At 43.6% G+C, this 19820-nt stretch overlaps 1 protein-coding gene across 4 annotated transcripts in view; it reads right to left on the bottom strand.

Moving 5' to 3' along the window:
- The window catches only part of nphp4 (nephronophthisis 4), a 72228-nt gene that overhangs the window by 41701 nt on the left and 10707 nt on the right, over positions 1-19820 (bottom strand). For 3 of the 4 annotated variants that reach the window (XM_084681411.1, XM_084681410.1, XM_084681414.1), the window contains exons 6-9: positions 15452-15595; positions 13040-13176; positions 5086-5288; positions 2867-2996 (exon numbers count right to left, since the gene is read on the bottom strand). In XM_084681411.1, coding sequence (XP_084537537.1) covers positions 2867-2996; positions 5086-5288; positions 13040-13176; positions 15452-15595 — 614 coding nt within the window. The remainder of the gene's footprint in view (positions 1-2866; positions 2997-5085; positions 5289-13039; positions 13177-15451; positions 15596-19820) is intronic. The other variant, XM_084681412.1, reaches the window with a different exon arrangement.

The raw sequence follows: 19820 nt of genomic DNA, 5'->3' as shown, positions 1-19820 counted from the left end.
CCCTGCCTCTTATCTTCCCAGTCTCCCTCTCTTGTCTGGGGTTTTCTCCTTTTCTTTCTCCCGCTCTAAACACATAAAATACAAGTGTACTCTAACACTGTCGGAGAAAAGAAACAAGAGAGAGAGAGAGGCTTGGAGGGAGAGAGAGAGAAAGAACCACAATTAAAAATCAAAAGCAGAGAACAACAATGACATGGCAAGTTTCTCTGGGACAAATGAGTTTATATGGAGGGACACTTGAATGTCATCCTTGTGCTGTGTTGAAAGCTATTCTCTCTTTCCATTCTAGCTCCAATGAGAGAACTTGTTTGGAGTTTGTCCAGACAGGAACAGACTACACATTGTCTACCGTTTGAAATGAGAGGTTCACTACTCCACCTACCCATCAGAATGCATCAAATAGATAATTTTAATGAATCTTTGATAGGAGAGGAATGAAACAGACTCGATTCTCTCGGCCTCTTCCTTTAAAATCATCCATAAAATGTGACGGTACAATTTGCATTATGCAGCTCCATCTAGTGGTGGAAAGTATAGGGAGTCAATGTGTGAATAAAAGCAGAAAAGAAGAACTGTAGAAGTTGGGTGTTGTGTCTGAAGATAGACACAGGATGGACGTCATACTGGTGTGTATGCTTCACTGGTCCATGGGCGACTTCTCTTCAACAGAGCTATGACTAGAATGCATAAAATGATGTGTCTGCGCCTAGGATGCTGTGGCATCTTCCGTCAGAAACGGAAAGCTCCTTTCTATTCCAAGGTATGATAATATTGATTTATTCAGACATTTGGCAAGCTAACATGAACAAGTGATATTGTAAGAAACAAAGACAGGACTGAAAGTCACTGGTATATGGCTACACAATATTTGGACAGTTTAGACAGTGAACAGAACTGTTAACTTTTGGCAATGCAGCCCTCAAGAAAGAAAAAAGCCCAACATTTGAAACACAGGTTTAATAGAAGACACAGTGGTGGAGCAGGAGTAGTCAAAGTGCTGCAGATGCTCTATTAATTCAATACTCTGAATACCTGTATTTCACCACCCATTTTACACATGTTTATTTTGTGTACTCTTACTTCTCAACCTCTCTGCATCGCCAAACGTCTCTGGAGGAAGAAAGCCCTGCCACTTTGAGTTTTCCTGGCTGTTTTTTCTTTCAGAACTGTGGGTTGGTTAACACACAGTTCTATGGGCATACGTGAAGCCTTCAAGCCATTGCTTGTAAAAAGGCTATACAAATGACATTTGTTTTGATTACACACTATTCAGTTAAACTGAGCTGAAACTTTCCAACACACAACATCACTCCAACGACCAGTCATATCTTGGAAGCCTTAACCACCAATAATTAAAGAGGCCATCTCTACTAGCTAATCTTCCTGCTTCTTCTTCTTCCAGACAGCCATGGCTATTCAGGCAGCCCATCAATATTTCAACCCTTCCTGAACTCGGAGGGGGGGGGGGGGTCACAGGCACCCTGTCCTCAGGAGACGCCACCTCGTCGCTCCCTCATCACTCACCAGCAGACAGATCGTGACACACTGTTTCAACAGGCTCTAAATATACACACTCACACACTCACACCCACGTAAACGCATGCCTCTGCACAGACTGCAATTAGGCTCTTGCCTTCCTGCTGCTCAAATTCTCTCACCTCATCAAACATTCATGCTAGGTGAGGCCATGGTGAAGTGGCGTGCTTTTCTTCTTCTTTTTTTTCTTACAACCCTCAACAACTCATCATCTATCATCACAAGATGATCGGAATACTTGACGACTGGGAACATGAGAAAGTGTCTGCTCGGCCCATGCTGTCCTCCTCTTTGTCATCTCACTGCCACTAAATTTCTCTCGTTAATTATCTCTCTTTCCAGTCTACATTGTGTCTAATCTAGGATTTAAGTACATTTTTTATTCAAGCATATGTTAGCAGGTTAGTCAACTGAAAACTGCTCTCATTTACTGTAAGAGCTTGACTGACTTTGAAATTGGAAGATGAGGCATGAGAGTGAGTGAATGAGAGTGCAGCAAGCAAAATGACTGGCCATTCTCTTTCTGACATTTATTTTGGGGATCCATTGACCCCTGAACACAAAGGGGTACAAAATACACTGATTGACCTGAGTGTGTCCAATGTATGACAGGGTCAACTGCCATCCCACCAGAATATCATGCTTGCTTGGTAAATGACTTCCCTTAAGACGTGGTGATACCACTCTGGGCTGGTGTCCCCAGGACTCTCTCTCTCCTCTTTCCAGTTTCCCTTTCTGAAAAGCTATTTCTCTGAAGTAATCACGACCGCAGTAGATAACAGCTGCCCTCTCGCTGCTCCCCGCTCCTCAGCCATTGCATTGCAGAGGGGATAATCCTCCACACGCTCCGGCCCTCGCCCTCCGTAGGTGTGTACATGTATGCGTGTGTGTCTGAGTGTTTGGGCCCGTGTGCACACATCCCTGTCTATGTGTGCGTGTACATGCGTGTGTCTAAGCATTGAGGATGAAAGAGGGAGCTACCCGTTGGCTCAGTATATCCTGATTGGATCTGTTCTTCTTGGTTGGCTGTCTTAAATCCTCCACTCCTCATTCCCTCCTCCATCCCTCCCCTTCCCAGTGTGTTTGTTTACGGGGGTTGTCTGGTCAGGGATGCCTCTTTAATTTCCTCAGGGAGAAGACAGTGAGAGATGGAGTGAGTGATACTCCCAAGGACAACAAACATCTTGCTGGAAGCGGGAAGCAGGAGGCCACAGAGGAGGGAATGAGTTCACATCCCAAAAGCTTCCATTTGCTCCCATCAACCGAGGACGTTCACACACTGTGAATGGCTTGCCTGTGTTTGTGTGCGTCGCTTTTCTAACCCTCTTACCTTCCCATCTCCGCCAACTGGAGTGGAGAAGACGTACTCCAGCTGCAGGACGATCCCAAAATCCCTGTGATTGGCCAGCTTGAGCTCCAGACTGCTGCGCAGGGCCAGGGTTTGAGCCGCTGACGAGGTGCTGGGGAAGGAGAAAACAGAGAGAGAGAGAGAGAGAGAGAGAGAGAGAGAGAGAGAGAGAGAGAGAGAGAGAGAGAGAGAGAGAGAGAGAGAGAGAGAGAGAGAGAGAGCAAGCCAGAGAGAACATGAGCCAGAAAAACAAACAAGACAGAGAGAGTGAGAGAGAAAGAGGAGAGAAAAAGAGAGATGAAAAGAGAGACAGAAATAAAGATACAGAGAGAGAGAGAGTTTAAGGGAAGACATGAGATGTTCCTGTAAATCGATCTTGACAAACCATTTTCCCATACATTTCTAATCACTCATGTTCTCATCCATAACTTGGAGGATCAAAATGCCACTGAAAAAGATTCGTCACGTCTGTGTTCCCTACTGTGTTTTGGAACGCTGCTAACTCTCCCTCTGCACACCGGTCCCATGTAAGCAACACACACACTTGATATTTATCATTCACAGTTTGCACACAGCCCCGGTTGGAGCATTCTGGAAAGTGAGTGGATGTGAACAAGGTCGTCCGAGCGCCTGCTCACTCCATGGACCCCCTTGGGAGACTGAAAGAGGCATATGTAGACTCTCTACAGATAAACAATGGCCAAACATAAGCAAAAGCCTGCCTGTTGGCTTCTTCAACTGAAAAATAAACATACAGCATAATTACAGCCTACGCTGTGCTATTCATACCAGCATGCTTTAATAAATGCTGTGCTATCAGCAGGGGAAAACTACACAAGACTCAACCTGCTCCTCTTAGGAAGAGACAGGAGCCAAAACATAACCGTTATTATTATTAACGCCGGTTAATGGAGAACTAGGTGACAGGCTATTAGTATGATTAGGGCTCATTATGGAAGTGGTTGATAGAACATGAGATTTTCTACCTCATTGGATAGTTTTGCATATTTATCAGACGCCCACGTAATTGCTGTACGTAGAACTGTGAAGCCCACCGTAAACATTGATGAAGTGATGTCCAACTGTCATTTGTGTTTTTTGGGGGGAAAAGTGTAGCTCAGTTGTCCAACCATAGCGGCATGCTAATAACATTGACTGATCGATGTCGGGCAGACTGGTCCTCCGGAGTGCCTGCTCAGTGAGTCACAGGGACGAGAGCTCATAAACACACAAGCACCACGGTTCAATCTAAGCTACTGTCAAGTTCCATCTTGACTTCTTCTAACTGCTACAATAGGGGTTCCTTGGCCCCACAGAGACTAAAGGACCACTGCCAGAAAGCAATCATTTCTTAACACCCTGGAATCCAGTACAGTTTGACATATAAAAGCCCTCTGTTTAAAGAGACGCTGATTCTATGAGTTTTTTCGTGCTGATCTAAGGAGGAAATCCCTGAGAACACACGACTGACCTTGCATGAACAAATCCAGGTCACAGGTGTTTATAACATGGAGAATGGGAAAGGACAGGCGTGGAGTATGTCTGCTTGATTGGTTGTATAGTACAACATGGAATTGGAATACGTTGCCTTCCTCTATCCAACCTTCGTTTTATGGAGATTGCGGCTTGCGGAGTATGACTGACTGTATGTGTAATGCGTGTTCGCATTGATATCGGATTACATTTGTATGTGCGGCAAGGTCAGGGTGACATGAGAAACACGTGGGATGAGATGCAGATGGTGTTCAGGCACTCCCAGTGGTGCGTGCATGTAGACTACCTACTGGTCCAACAAATAGGAGCTGACAAGCAGCTTTGGGGTGTGAGGGATCTTGCTCCAACTACATGCCCTCGGTAAAACTACACAGTGTATTCAATTCTATTTAAAAGCATGGTATTTTACAAGTTCCATGTCTTGACATGGCAAAATGGCAAAATCCAGCCCGATGCCAGGCTTTTGTGGCTACTTGCTGAAATGTAAGAGGGTTAGAAAGGTGTGGGCAAGCCAATGAGAGGGGTCAGAGCACACAGTAACATGTACTTCACTCCCTGATGTTCCAGACAGAGACATCCTGTTTCAAATAACAGGCTTAGATACTTTACCTAGTGCACCGCTGATGTGCTTCTGGCATTGGGATTGGAGCTATCAAACCATATACTTTGGGAGCTATGGCAGAGTTTACCGGTATGGTAGAACTCACCCTTCTCTGGTCAGGCTGTTCTGTCGGGAGGGGGACCCCTTGTGAACCCTGCTCCCCTGGGCCTGGGTCTGGGCCTGGGTCTGCAGTTCCAGCACCACCACCTGCGGAGACTCCAGGAAGGCCCAGCCATTATGGACCCCCACGTGGAGCCTCCTCTCCTGGATGACCACTGCCTTCAGCGTGCCCTCTGGGCCCCAGTGCTTCTGGTGGAGGACACATGGACGGAAACACGGAAACAAATCAAATTACATTTACATTTAGTCATTTAGCAGACACTCTTATCAGCCCGATTCCCTAACCGCTCAGACACCTGACTCCTAAATCTACACCGTATCTGGTCTATGAAGAACGGCTGCTATTGCATGGATATCCCCAAAACCAGTTGCGCACATTTAATCAAACAGAGGTGAACTGGATCTGCTGGATCTTCGAAGTAGCTTGTTCTTGGTCGGTCTGATCTGGGCAGTCTCACCCCACAGCTGGCGACAGCATCGTTGCTGCACCATAAGTCTCCTTCCCTCTCCCTCCCACTCAAACTCAATGCTTTAATCCTGCTCTCACTGACACTAGAGTGCTCAAGCAGTGCTATGGACTCAGCGTACTTTGTGAACAAATAATGCTAGGTCCTCTGGTGGAGAACAGATTGAAAAATGGGAAATCTTACACATAATAATGGAAAAGCCACTGGGCACAAAGGCTCAGAACCATTTCCAATTGTTTCCTTGTACTGTATACATTACCATAATAATCCACATTATTCATGCTAATGTTGTTATTACGCACATTGTAATTAATTAATAAGACAATAATCATCTCAATCAAACATCTGGGGAGTCACCGTTTATTTCATGTTTTGTTTTCATTCGCTCTAATGCAAATATGAATCAGAGTTAAAACCATCATTACAAGTTACGCTTTAAAAATGAATATGTAAATGTAGGAAATGGAACACGTGTATTCAGCAAACAATTCAATCAACACGTACTTCGGAGATGGACATGTTCTGGAACTGTTGGCGTTTCACACTTAACGGGCACTGCTAATGTAGGGTTGACTGACAGAACAGCAAAATGACTGACTGCAAACTCTAACCCTGGATTCGGGGGCTCACTGCTCTTTTCTGAGTGCCTGTCTCCCTCTCTCCCTCTCTCTCTTTCTCTCTCTGCATAAACCCTTCTCCATATCCACCCACACCTTCCCAATCCAATTAGCATATCAATTGAGCATTTGTTATATATGCAGCTGCAGAGCCAGCCCGCGTACGGCCCACATAGCCCATCACTCTCGCTTCTCCAGCTCGTTCTCTCCCTACAGTATCCTTCTCCATCCGTTCTCTCCACTTCTTCCATATCTCTACCACTTTCTCCTTCTGACCGTCTGAACGTCACCCTTCTACAATCTCACTTTCCACCCTCACCCTCTCTGTCTTTGCCCTGTCGGTCTCTGTAGTTCAACATGCTTTAATCTTAAGACGTCCAGTGTATCCATACTGTATGTTATGTTTGCAACATAATATAAGACACAAAGGGAAAACATCCACCGAGGTGGTTTCCCCCTCCTCCCCTGCCCCCTAACACTCTCTGTCTCTCTCTTTAGTCAACAGTACACAGTACGAATAAACTGCTCTCCAGCCTTCTCAAGTGGTCTGGGAATCAGTTCTGGGCTGGTTTGTCGTCAACGGGAGAAAGCAATGTTAAGCATCTGGCACCTCCCGATGAAGACCTGTGAATACCATCTGTGGATTGCCTGGACCCCAGGCTATCACTATTACAGAACTGTCTTTTGTCTCGCTATGCTCAGGGCATATGGAACTGCTACTACAACAGGTGCTTCAGAGATCAGCCACACCAGCAGCGCCCAGGGGCCAAGTCCAAGTGCTCACCGCGAGAAGAAGAGGAGGGAGCACAGGGAGAACATGCAAACACCATGCAGAAAGGCCCGGAACATAGTCCATCTGAGCACTGACAGACTCCCAGTGGGAGTCTGTGCAAGGCAGCCACAACAAAACAAGGGTGAGTAGGATTGTGTCAGTGGAAGGTGACGTTGAATGTAAAGGGATTCAAAGGAAACCCACTTGTGGAGTGTCACGGCGATGGTAAAACTGGGATCATCTGTTTCAGTCCAAGTCTGAACGTTATGTACAACCATGACAATACATCTTTGTGGAAAACAAGGTCGCACAACATTCGAGACATAGAAAAACATCTAGGCAGTCACTTCAAATACAAAGAGAAGATTTATGCTTTTTGTAGAGCTGTGCCACATAGTGCAATCATAGACAATCTAACTCTTGTCAGCTAAGCTAGCTCTTTAAGATCTCTCTTTGACTGACTGCAGAGTGGCAGCAGGCAGCATAAGTGTGACAAGAACACCACAAATAATTGCTTTCAGCCACAGTCAGATTATAATTATGATTGTGCCCTTCTCCAAAATCTATCTGTTCTCGCCCTCTTTCAACAACACCAGAGTGCGGAGATGACAGGAGATGGCATTGTCTTATGTAGGACAGGACGGTAATGAAGTGATTGAGGGAGGAAGGCAGAAAGAGAAAGACAGAAACAGACAGAGAGAGAAAGAGAGACAGTGAAAGAGACAGTGTGAGAGAGAGAGAGAGAGAGAGAGAGAGAGAGAGAGAGAGAGAGAGAGAGAGAGAGAGAGAGAGAGAGAGAGAAGGCTGTCTGAGCCTTCTAACAGGGAACATCTGTTGGGAGCGATCCTTTCTGTTCCGCTCTCGCTTTTTATGACAATCTTTCGCTCATTCTCTCCTTCCAATACGGTTTCTCTCACATCTCACATATCTCTCTATCCCTCGATCTCACGCTATTCCACCCTCTCCTATATCCCTCTCTCTGTCTTTCTCTCCCTCCTCTGGCTGCTGCCGTCACAGATTTGTTTCCTCTCTCCTGAAATATGAATATTTTACAGCTAAGAAGCTTAGAGGGAACAATGAAATGGGCCCCAAGTTAAATCATACTCCATTTCCATCGTCACAGAAGAGGGATTCGTTGGAGTGAAGAGCTCAAAGGGCATGGGCTACAGTTGTACCCCCCCTTCTTTCTCACTCTCTCTTTCTCTGCCTGTCTCTCTCTCAGCCTGTCTCTCTTCTCTCTCTCCTTTACAGACAAACACATATACAGTATATATATGCCCTCCTTCTTTTATGCCTTATCTGTGACTTTCCTCCAGCTCTCGGGTCACAAATCATTTAAGCGGGCAGCTATGGGAGCTGATGTCCATGAGCATCTCCTTGAGGCCTCACTAAGAGTGCTGGCATTACGAAAGAAGCTGCATCCCAGTGTAATCATCCCATCATGCATATTATCAGGAATTGGATTTTTGAGAATCGTAAACTAGGAGCCCATTATAGATATACAGGAGGATAAGAATTCTCTAACGCCACATTTTAACTGCGAGAGGTAGGGCGTTCTCAAAAAAAAAAATATGCCGCCTCCGATGTAGCATTTTGCTTGCCATGTCACAATAATTATATTGTCTTTATTGTTGTATATTTCATATATGTATTGATATAATGTGCACATGACAAATAAATCACTTTGACCCTGATGTAGAGCCCCTCTCTTCTGGAACATACTGTACTTCCTGTTTCAATCAGGGCTGACTGTTTAGGTGTTTACAGCCATCGTAAAATGATGTTGCATGTAATATGATTTGAATAAAGAACTAATAAAGAACACATTTGCAAAAACTGTGCCTTTGCAGAAATGACAAAGAACAGATATTTAAGTGATATTTATTTCATCACAGGGTGTGCAGTGGACTAGTTTTTGTAGGCATTTAGTTAAATGTTTTGCAAATCAGCCAACCAAAAGTGGTATGTTGCTAGAAAGTGGGTCTGTTTTGGGGGGCTTCCAATTAGTGAAGTAGACCAGTGAGGGTGTTTGTGCGAGAATCCAACCATTCTGCTCAGTCAGGCATTTACAGCTAAAGACAAAACAACACAAACTACCTTACATATTTAGCCTTGAGGGTCAGAGAGAAATGTTTTTTTTGCAATAAACAGTAATGTGTTTGCAATCTGGTGGAAGCTATGGAGCCTATTCTTATGAAATCAGAGAGTTATAAGGTTTTCCCGTCAATCAAATAAACTTGTACTAGAATAAGATACAGTATCATATTGCTTTTCAAGGGAATCCCTGCAGAAAGTGCAGAAGATAAATGCATGTTTGAATCTGGTACATAATGTTGTTGAGCAAGGTTGACTTTGGATGCCTTTCTGGGTCTGCAGCAGCACCCTCAACGTGTGATCCGCTTTGAAGAAGGGTATCTTTTAGGGAGGATATATTGGTTTTTAAAGTTATTTCTCTGTTCTCAGACTGACAGAGGTTTTGTTCATAAAACCGTAGTGCAAGAGTATGAGTTTAAATAGCATTGCACAGACAATGGTATCGGCCTTCATAAAGACATGTCCTCTCTACATAGCCTCATGTTTACAAACCCTCTTGGAATAGACAAAGAGCACGGTCACATGTGAAAAACAGATCAGAGGGCAGTCAGGTTACTGTCATAACACCAGTGGTATGTGATGGAAGAACATAACATACTGGAATGAGCTTAATTTAATCTAATTCAGGGTTGACATTTATTTGAAGCATTAGTTCAAACTGAAAACAGCAGAGTAAAACTAAAATTTATAATCAGCGAAATAATTTAATTGCTCTAAGGACTTAACGGCTAATTATTTTGGGAAGATTATCTTTTCCTACTAATCTTGAAGATATAATGAGAACGGCTATGTCTTTGCTGATAAACCCAGCTCATTATTTAGTATGCTAGCATGTTTGTGTGTGTGAACGTGTGTGACTGCATATGCTAACAATGTACGTGTTCATTTTGGAGCAGTGTGAAGTGTGAGCATGTGCGCGCGTGTGGTAAGGTGCCCACGCTGTGGACGTTAGCTCCCTCACACTGAGGTGACTCATCCTCACAGGAAACACAGTGGCATCATCATTAGCATGCCATTCTCATCCTCCCACTCTTTCGCTCCTAACAGATTTTAACTGGCACATCGCTTCCGCTGATGAATCGCATTGCCCTCCTGGTGAAAAGCTCCCCCGATTCACAACCCAAAATATTGAGTAACACGCAGACCAGTATTGCTGCCTTGAAACGTTTCCCTGCTTTGTCCTCTCTGTTTTGGAAATCCTTCTCCCCGCTTGTTTCCTGTAGGGAGATATGAGGAGGCAGGCAGGCCGGTTAAGATCGGCAGAGCTACCCTGGATGTTGCAAAAAGCTCAAACTTGACCAGACACTAATCAGTTGCAGGACACATAAATTAGCATAAGTAAATCTTTCAGAAGGCGGTAATGCATATTGATTGCACTCCTTGTGAGAAGGGTTATGTCGATTGCGTCCGCCCAAGCCACTTTCACGATACCCATTTGTTTGATGGTCATTGAAGGAAGACAAGGCACACTAAGATGATTATATGACTCTAGTCCCACATGGGTTCAAAATGTCATTATGGATTTGAGCGCTCATGCGAAGAACTACTGTCAATATTGCTTGCTACCAGACACCCTTTAACTTGCCAGAAGTTGTCAGACTGGAAAGTTTGACTCAATTTCATAAAGCTTTTATTAACTCATCGTAAGTAAATTAATTTATAAATGTCATGGAGATAAAATAGCAATTTTGGCTTCTGCAGTCACAGGCCAAATGACTGAAACTGTCCCCTGGTTGGCTTATGAAGAGACGTAGTATCATCCTCCCCAACAACCTCAAGGCTGAAAGAGACACTCACCCTCCTGTGACCGTCTCCTCTTCTGGTGTGTGTCTCTGTTTATCCACAAGCGTATTGCTACTTGGACTCCATGTTCTACTCCCAAAAATATGGATATTACATTTTTCCTATTGATTAAATAAGCCTTAGGCATGCTGTTGTGCTTCAAGCATGCCGTCTGTTCTCTTCTTCCTTTCTGACTGTCCATGCTGGTCTTTTGATAGCTAACCATAATGTCTAACACCAACATCAGGGATACACAGGGGTACCTCAGGGACACCACCTCTCTTGGAAGTGGATAAAAGTGTCTGCTAAATGAATACATGTAAATGTAAATGGATACTAATAGCTCCTCTTCAAGCTAAAGTTGAAGGATTACAGGAGTAATGAAGTTATGTGGACTATAGCTAGCTAAAACTGGGGGCTCAAAGCACAAGTAGCAATGAGATGGTTTACCAAAACAACAGTTCCATGTTCAGGGTTAATGGTACCATGTCTATGCTCTGTAATGTCCAACCTTACAGAAGACCACAATTTATAGTATTATAGTATTAGTACAACTAAAACTAAAAAGCAGACCAATTATACAAATAGGCCTAATTTACCGACAAACATTAACTAGCATACAATACAGTCAATTCAGTAAAGTACGTATTATTCCATGCTGCTCTAAATACTGAAGGTTGTAATGGGAATCTAAAGGAATAACTTAAATCTAAGTTTTCTCTCCTTCACCATACCTTACTGTCCCAATGCAAAAAATATCACACATACACAGACACACACATCCTGATGCATTAGACAGGTGAGGTGTCAGCATCACCTCAGAGATAACTTGATGATGACAATCTAGCAGGAATCACACATGAAAGGTCATACTCACACAGACACTAATTAAAAGCTGGCGTCACCCTTGATGCTGAATGTATTAGCACCTTTTCTACATGAGAAAGTGGCGTCATCCTACCAAAGTTGCACAAAAGAAACAATCTGGCATAAGTTGGAACAAATCCTCACACCTATGTTGTGAAGATCGGCAAAGAACATGAGGATGGGGAAAACAGTTTGAATAGGAAAGTGGTTTTCCAGTCTTCTTTACCAAACACGGGAAAAAACGACCCAATTTTTAAGGTATTTTCATGAACAGCACACACAGCGTGTATCATTATCACAAAGACGCATTCATAACAAAGACAGCAGATATGAATTTTATGAATTTTATGGCCACCCGCAGGCACTCCAACTGCAATTGATTGTCAGATTAGTCTGAATATAATGCACACTCACCTTCCCACAGACAGTCATCCTCTGAGCGACAACAATGATTAGCAAGCAGACCCCCTTGGGGGGAAAGGGTTCAATAAGGACCCCATGCTAGGCCTTAGGAAGGCACAGGCATAGCACAGCCAAAATCATCTTTCCCCCAAACTGCTGCAATGTTGTTTCCAGGATCAAACTGTTTTCGTGATGATCATGAATCAGTTTTCATGATGATCACAGGTCACAGGGAGTGTTCACTTTACACCTGGCTTCTGGAGTTAGTTGATAAACTCAACACAACTTCTGCGAAATTACAGTCTCTGTCATCATGTTTAGAAAGTTAGAAACTCAAAAGAAATCCTGCTGGAATAATGATACTTCCTGGAACATAAGCTACTTGAAGTACAACATCCCTTGGCTGCATGCACAAGGCTCAGTTTGACAAGACCCTTGATGGAACATCATGCTTTATCAAGCATCTCACTTTCAACAAGCCCTCTTGGTCCACAGCCCTATACAACATCGTACCACTGAACAAAGTGTGACTGCCAGCGTCGTAATATTAATTCTCCTGCCAGTTCCACTCGCAGGCATGCGAGTTAAAGTCAGAGAAGGTAGATAAGACCTGCACAATACCACTGTTCAAATATTAGGAAGTGCGTGGAGGTAACGGTCACCTTGGTTACCAGACCACTCTACCTTACAAGAGAAAACGCATATACAGATTCCATGTGGGTTTGGAGTCTTAGGCTAACTGCTATGCCAGAAGTAAATTAAATAAACATTTTAAAGAAATTGGTGAAAAAAACATGGTGAAAGTGATGTTATGCTGATGGTAAAGAAACAAAAACTAAAAAACAGTTTCCATGTTTAATCAAGGTAAAAGGAAATCACTCTTACAAGACCTGGGTTTGGTGGCAGTCAGCCACACACGTGGATAATGCTGTGTCTTACCATACTGTTGCAGTCTGCGTTGATCAGATGCAGCAGCTGGGTCTCAAACTTGTCCAGGGAGGGATGGAGCGAGATGGTCAGCCTGTCCAAGGAGCAGCTGACCATCTTCAGGGTGTGAGGCTTCAACAGAGAGTCTCCTAAAAAAAGTATTATGGTGTTGTTGGTGAATGGGGGATTACAGTCTGCGGTCTTGTCGCTCTGAAGTAGGTTTTCTAGAAGGGTCTTTTTGTTTTGGGCTCTGTTCCCTCAAACCTGACCAGTCTCCTAGTTCCTCAAACTGAGAAACATCCCCATGGCATTATCTTGCCACCACCAGAATTCACCATAGGAATGATATTAACCAGGTGATGAGTGATACTGTACTGTGTTTTAACCAGACATAACACTTATTTATTTTAGGTATTTTGGCCCATGATAGGCCAGAGAATCTTTACCTCATGCACTCAGCGTTCTTTAAGTGCTGATTTATTCCAGGCAGACTAGCATGTGGATTGTATTCAGGATTAGCTCGCTACTCTTGCTGCAAAAAACGATTTTTTGAGTGCATAGCTGTCCTCTTGTCAGGTTCTCCCATCTATTACAATGGTCACTGAGTTCTAGGTCATCTCCGTGACCAAGGCGCTTGCCAGGTTACTCTGACCTGCATGGTAGGACCTTGTGTATGTAGATGGCTATGTGCCTTTCTAAATGATCTCCAATCACTTAATCTTACCACATACGCATAGGTTCTCCAAACTTCATTGGAAATTCTAGAAAGTTTTGGGATGATCCAAGGAAATGTTATTTTACTTAGATCAATTAGGAGCATCATAACAAGGGTCTGAAAATTAAGGCAAGAAATACTTCTTTTTTTTTGTATGCATTTGTTAGAATGGGATTTTGTGTGGAAATGGATGGGAGAGCAAGTATATTATCAAATGTGGAAATGGTGAGCGTTCTGAACACTATTGTTATATTGTTATTACACTGTGGTTAGTATTTACTAAGGGGTAGCTGTCAACAGCAGAAACTAAAGTTGACTCACTGCTCCATCGATTGAGCCAAGATCCCTCCTGCACTATTTATGAGAAAGACACTGGTGCTCAAGTCAAACAGCTCCCAAATACTGGCGGTGGCTTGATATTGGGTGTAAAACGTTCTCCAAATCGATTCAAAAAGTACCTCTGCCTATGAGGCTAGGATGGATTCAGATTGTCGTCAGATTGTCGTCCTGAAAAGCAGCAATCTGCCCTTTCAGACAGAACATATATGAAATGATCGTTGATTGTATTCACACTAGAGCACAATGTAACTATAATGGTCTCGTAGATGCCTAGTTGTTGGAGGATACTGGTCTTGGAACACTCTGATGAATATCCAGAATCCAGACAGTGACGGTGTTCTTTATATTGAGGGTTTAGGCCATGGTTGCTCAGAGGTCTTGGACATAGAGGGGGGGATTAGCCACAATCACTCCCACTGGTTTGACTGATTATAACCCAGCACTGCCAAACTTCATTACATTCGCTTATGAACTCAGTTTCAAGTTTATTGCCATTTTGTACATGTACATTGGAATGCTTTGGATCAGCGGTTCTTGACAATCCCTAGTGACCTATCTTAACCTCTAATGAATAGTCTTTTTACTATCTTAATGAACTACAGTACTACTCTTATCAACAATATTTACCTAATTTAAAAAATATTTTGAAAAACTGAATAATATTGTGTTAATACTGTTAGGCTGTTTCAAGGCTTACGACTTCTGAGACTCAATACCCAAAAAGGGTTCAGTTTAGTAGAACCTTTAGGAGAGCTGCGCTTAAGGGGTTTTAACTGTCTCAAGGGTGTTCTCACGTTCAAATAATAAGTCATCTTTTCTCAGTACCAAGGGACCAAGCTTTAGCACACTTGGCTAGCATTGTCGTTTGAGCTGGTTTCAACTTCAGAAAATGACATCATGTCATGTACCTGAGCTGATGCAAGAAAACAAAGACACACCCTGCAAATACAAGTATGGCAGGTTTGATGGAATAACAAAGAAAGCCCCTTTGAAGTATACAGTGATTATTCCTCAATGATTCAAATGAAAGTCTCAAATAATTGCACTGAAAATAACCCAAAGCCTGATAAATATGGTAGACCAACTGGAGACTGAATGTCACATCATTTTCTTTGCTGTCTGTGACTTTCAATTACAGCACATGACTCAGTGGTGCAAGGATAACCACCATGGGATCTCTCTAATGTAGCTAATGTTTTATTTTTATTCTGTTTATATAGTTATATAGAAACATAACAATAAGTGCCACACGCCTCATCAGAAGTTATGGTAATGCTAAGAAACTCAAGGTCCATCATCAGTCTTCACTGTAAAACTACATGAGTGTTCCTTTATGGAAATGTGAATGTTCGAGGTTTGTTTAGTCTCACCTGTTGGGGACGGCACCAGCCCTGGAATGTTTTCATCCCCAGACACCAGGATGTTCTCAGGGAAGAGGTGCATGATGGGAGCCAAAGCAGGATGTGGCTTGACGTTGAACACCAAGTGAGCTCCTTCAATAATCCTCAGAAGCTCTGTATGGTGAGTTGCAGTAAGACACAATGCAGTATACAGTGTTACAATCAGCATTCCTTTTATCTAAAAGGTTTACATATTACTGGATAAGTGTGATGGGATGCAATGTTTTTGCTTCTCTGGAGGCAAATACATGATTCCCCATCATATTTATCCAAACCGTTGGACTATTGACTGTCATCCGGTCTGCCACACAAACAATCGTCACCTGTCTACAAGAGTTAAATAGGAAGCTGTTTCATTTTTATGAAGGAGAGCATTGCTCGAAAGTGACTCACAAAACAGTTCCATTTTTCAATATTCCATTTGGCTGCCAAGGCCCAGGTGCACGCACCATTATGTTGGTGGAATCGTTTTCTATAGCGTGCCTGCCTCTGTCTCTGATTGTGTTTGTGTGTAGGGGTGTGTGTGCACCTGTAACTGTGCTGCATTCAGCATTACAACAAATAAACTATAGCAAAGTGCTCCCTGTCGCGAGTGTTGTGTTTTATATGACAAAATGGTGTACTATATAAGATGGACTGACACACACACACATCCTTCATCATATGATGGGTGTCAACCCACAATGGCGTTAATCAACATGTAGGGAACGCTGGAGAAGCATTGGATTTGATGTGTAGTGTGTGTTTGATTCATACAAGCCTGCCGGATGGTTTGTTCAATCATTCAGACAGCTTTGATAATTGCATCTTCAGCTGAGATGTTGAGGATCATTAATCCCAGCTCTACTCACTCCCTCCAAGTCTTCATGATCATACTACTGACATTGATACACCTGGACCCATGTACCATCTCTAGTACAGTGCAAACAAATTGCTGAGCTAATCGTGTGTATGGGCTGGTTCAACAATCATAGTTGGTTCAATAATGCAAGGGATTGATGCCTCGCGGTGCATCCTGCAGGAAAATGATTAGCAGTGTGAACCTTCTTTAGTGACACAGCTTTGATGGATGCCTTAATGTGGTTAGATATTGCATGATCACCACTCAGTTCCCCACAATGAAATGGAAGCTCTTCCCTCTCCTCCAGCCCTGATGTACCCTGACAGCAGGTCGGATTCTCTTCATCAGGCACACGCTGCCTACTTTGACAAGTTCTGAGGAAATCTGACAGCCTTCCTCCAGTCACTGCTCACCAGTTTTAAAGAGCTGTGCTTCATTGAGAGCCGAGTCACTTAGTTTAATGAAGAAAAGAAGAGAGGGGGGACGGCATAAAAAAGGAAAAGAAAAACATTCACGCAACTAGATTAACACAGATGGTGCCCAGGTGTCGGTATATGGGTAACTTTTTCATCATTTATTTCTCCTTATTCATAATGCATTAAGCTTGTGTTTCTGACGCAATGTGCAGATCAGAATATTTCCGCAAAAAAACAAATCTTCAGGCAGACATTGAGATCCCTTAGTGTGAGACTAGTACAAACTTGGCAGAAGATGAATCCAAGAGATGGTAAAAATGGGACTCAGTAGCTCAGCATCAGAGAGGCAGTGGATTTGGGGAGGGTGACAGGGGGGGGAGACTGCGTAATAATCAGGATGAGTACCAATGGACTGAATTTGAAAAGACAGGTTTTGGGAGAAAGTCAACAGCCGTCTTTGAAAGTGGAAAGTGTATAATTCAGGGTATTGACAACAGATTGGAATATGGAACACATGAGCCCTTGTGTAACCAAGCCATTTTAGACACAGTCATAAAGGGGAAATCAAATGAATTGGTAGTTTAATTTGATATTTAAATTTCACAATATCAGACCGGTAGAACGACAGACAAACACACGGTTTGAAAACCCACAGCACTGACCTATCTTTTGCAGCAGTGGATTAGAACATGGTAATGTGAACACAATACAGTCTCCCGGCACGGTGGAGCAGTGTACCATCTGTTTGTCCCCCATCTCCCTGAGAGAAGCCCAGAGCTGCCTTTTCTACTCTCTTCCCTCGCTGACTCCTCCTCACTCACTTCATTTCCCTCATGGCCTGTCCAGAAGAGGAGCTTAGGTGAGCAAAGCAGCCCTCCATTCTTTTCTCTATCTCTCTCTCTCTGTCTTCTCATCCCTCGGTTTTCCTCCGGTCAATCTAGCAGAGGAGATAAGGAGGCCCAGAGCATATCCATATGCTCCGTTTCTCTCCTTTGCTTTATCTCTCCCTGCTCAGTATGGTCTCTTCCTTACCCAACCAAAGAAGTGGTGATTTGAGCTTTGGTAGGGCATCGAACCACTCCCATCTTCTATGGCCCCTCTAAACTTTCCATACTGTTGCTGCTCTTTTGCCGTACTTGGAGGCCCAAACAGACTCCACCACGTTAAGCTCCTTCCCCTGCTCCTGCTCCTGCTCCGTGTTGCGTCCTTCTTCTACACCATTTCCTCCATGTTAGTCAAGGAAAAGGAGTTCAAGCAAATCGTTATCTTTTTCTCCCGCTGTTCCTCTTTCTTTTCATCTCCCCATCCCACTCTCTCTCTCTCTCTCTCTCTCTCTGTGTTCCCCGGGGTCGATACAGGAGAGGGGTTTAGGTGGCGGTGTGCGGGCGTTTGGCCCGCTGGGCAGGAGAACACAGATGGAGAGAGGCTGGCAGCACCAGAGGCTCCCCTGGCTGCCACGCTCCCTTCTTGTCCCTCCTCCGCCTCCTGGCACCAAGCACCCCCCTTTACCCACACACCTCCTGGCAGTGCCCCCCTATGATTGCCCTTACCCCCTGGCATGCTAGATACACATAAACACACACTTAAAGGTACAAAGTGTGCGCGGACACTCACACATGCACAAATAGATGTGGCTTCACACACCCCCGTCCCACACACACACATTTGATGTGACAGACTCAAAGGGCCCCAGGTGCAGTTTGGAAATGTCTTATTCCCTGTCTGTCTCTCTGTCTGTCTGTCAGTATGCCCGTCTGTCAAGTGTTTCTGAGGATGTGTTTGGAAGACCTTACTGTAGATTTGAGGATTGGGAGAGAAGCCAAGAGACAGGACCACTCAAGACACAAAAGGCCACGGCACAGATTTTCTGATCCATCAAACACAGACACTATGTGCAAGGAACAAAGTGGCTCAAAGTGCTTCTTGTTCAGTTCTAACAAGTGCATTCATGGCATTCAACACAAATTCTTACTTCTTGGACACATAAACCAGAGGATACCACTGCAATGTTTCAAACAAACTATATAAACTAACTTTCCTCAAGAACACATTTATTGCCTTCAAGGTTGAGAATAGAAAATAGAGTACATTGACTTTGCGCTAAATCCCCAGAAGTCAGCCATTTTCCTGTAACATTGCTGAATTATTGCTCTATCAAGTGTTTCTGTACCTATATACTATCGCCCACATTAGGAAGAACCACCCGGACAGGTCTACAAACCAGACTAGCAAAATACAAACTCTCTTCTTACCCAAACCTTCACTGACAACTATTCAATGTACAGTAGGAAACATGTCCATTTGGAGAGGCCTCTCCCATATGAACATGGTGCAGTAGCTCTCCGTGTTGGCTGTCTTTCACACGTTAGAAATTCTCGAGGCCAACATTTAACATGACCGTACATTGGGCATGAGCCCAACGGAGGACATGTGAAGAGCAGCTTCCTAGTGGTTCACTGTAGCTCGGTTGGCTTCCTAGACTGTCAGGTCACTGCTCAATCTACCCCTGGACTACATTTACCAAAATACATGAACTGTTCTGTCAGGTTGCATGAAAGCAACTGCAAAATGCCATTGGTTACATTCACTGTCAACTGACAATCCTCCCTGGAGCTTAGAAAATGTGTGTGTAATGTATATGATATGCCAAAACGCATCATTCTTCAGAGTGAAATGAACTCATGTACTAATGTGAAATACATGTATGGTAAAATGCTGAACTAACTGCACACCACAAAGCTGAACAAAATCCAGCATATTCTAACACTAAAAGCAAACATGGGTTACAGCAAACAACACATTGTATGACCAGATCAATTGGTGTCTCTCACTACGCTTTGACACAGGTAATCAATGGTGTCTGTGTCTTACAATTACATGTTCTGGGCTTGAGGGAGCCTTGTGGAGCTCTGGACCACTGATATCTTTAATAAACACTGTAGACAGACATGACAACACTGCATAATTAGAGAGTAACACAATAGGGGCCTACTCCATTTGGATTTGTGTCTCTACACGTGTTCTACCAGCTGTGGAAACAACATCCCCAATGTACATTCAATATAAAAGAAATAAGCCTGAA

The sequence above is a fragment of the Hypomesus nipponensis genome, chromosome 18 (assembly GCF_054491055.1).
Source record: "Hypomesus nipponensis isolate SF chromosome 18, ASM5449105v1, whole genome shotgun sequence".
Classification (NCBI taxonomy): domain Eukaryota; kingdom Metazoa; phylum Chordata; class Actinopteri; order Osmeriformes; family Osmeridae; genus Hypomesus; species Hypomesus nipponensis.
The sequence above is the reverse complement of the archived record's forward strand: the minus strand, read 5'-3'. Positions and strand labels throughout refer to the sequence as shown.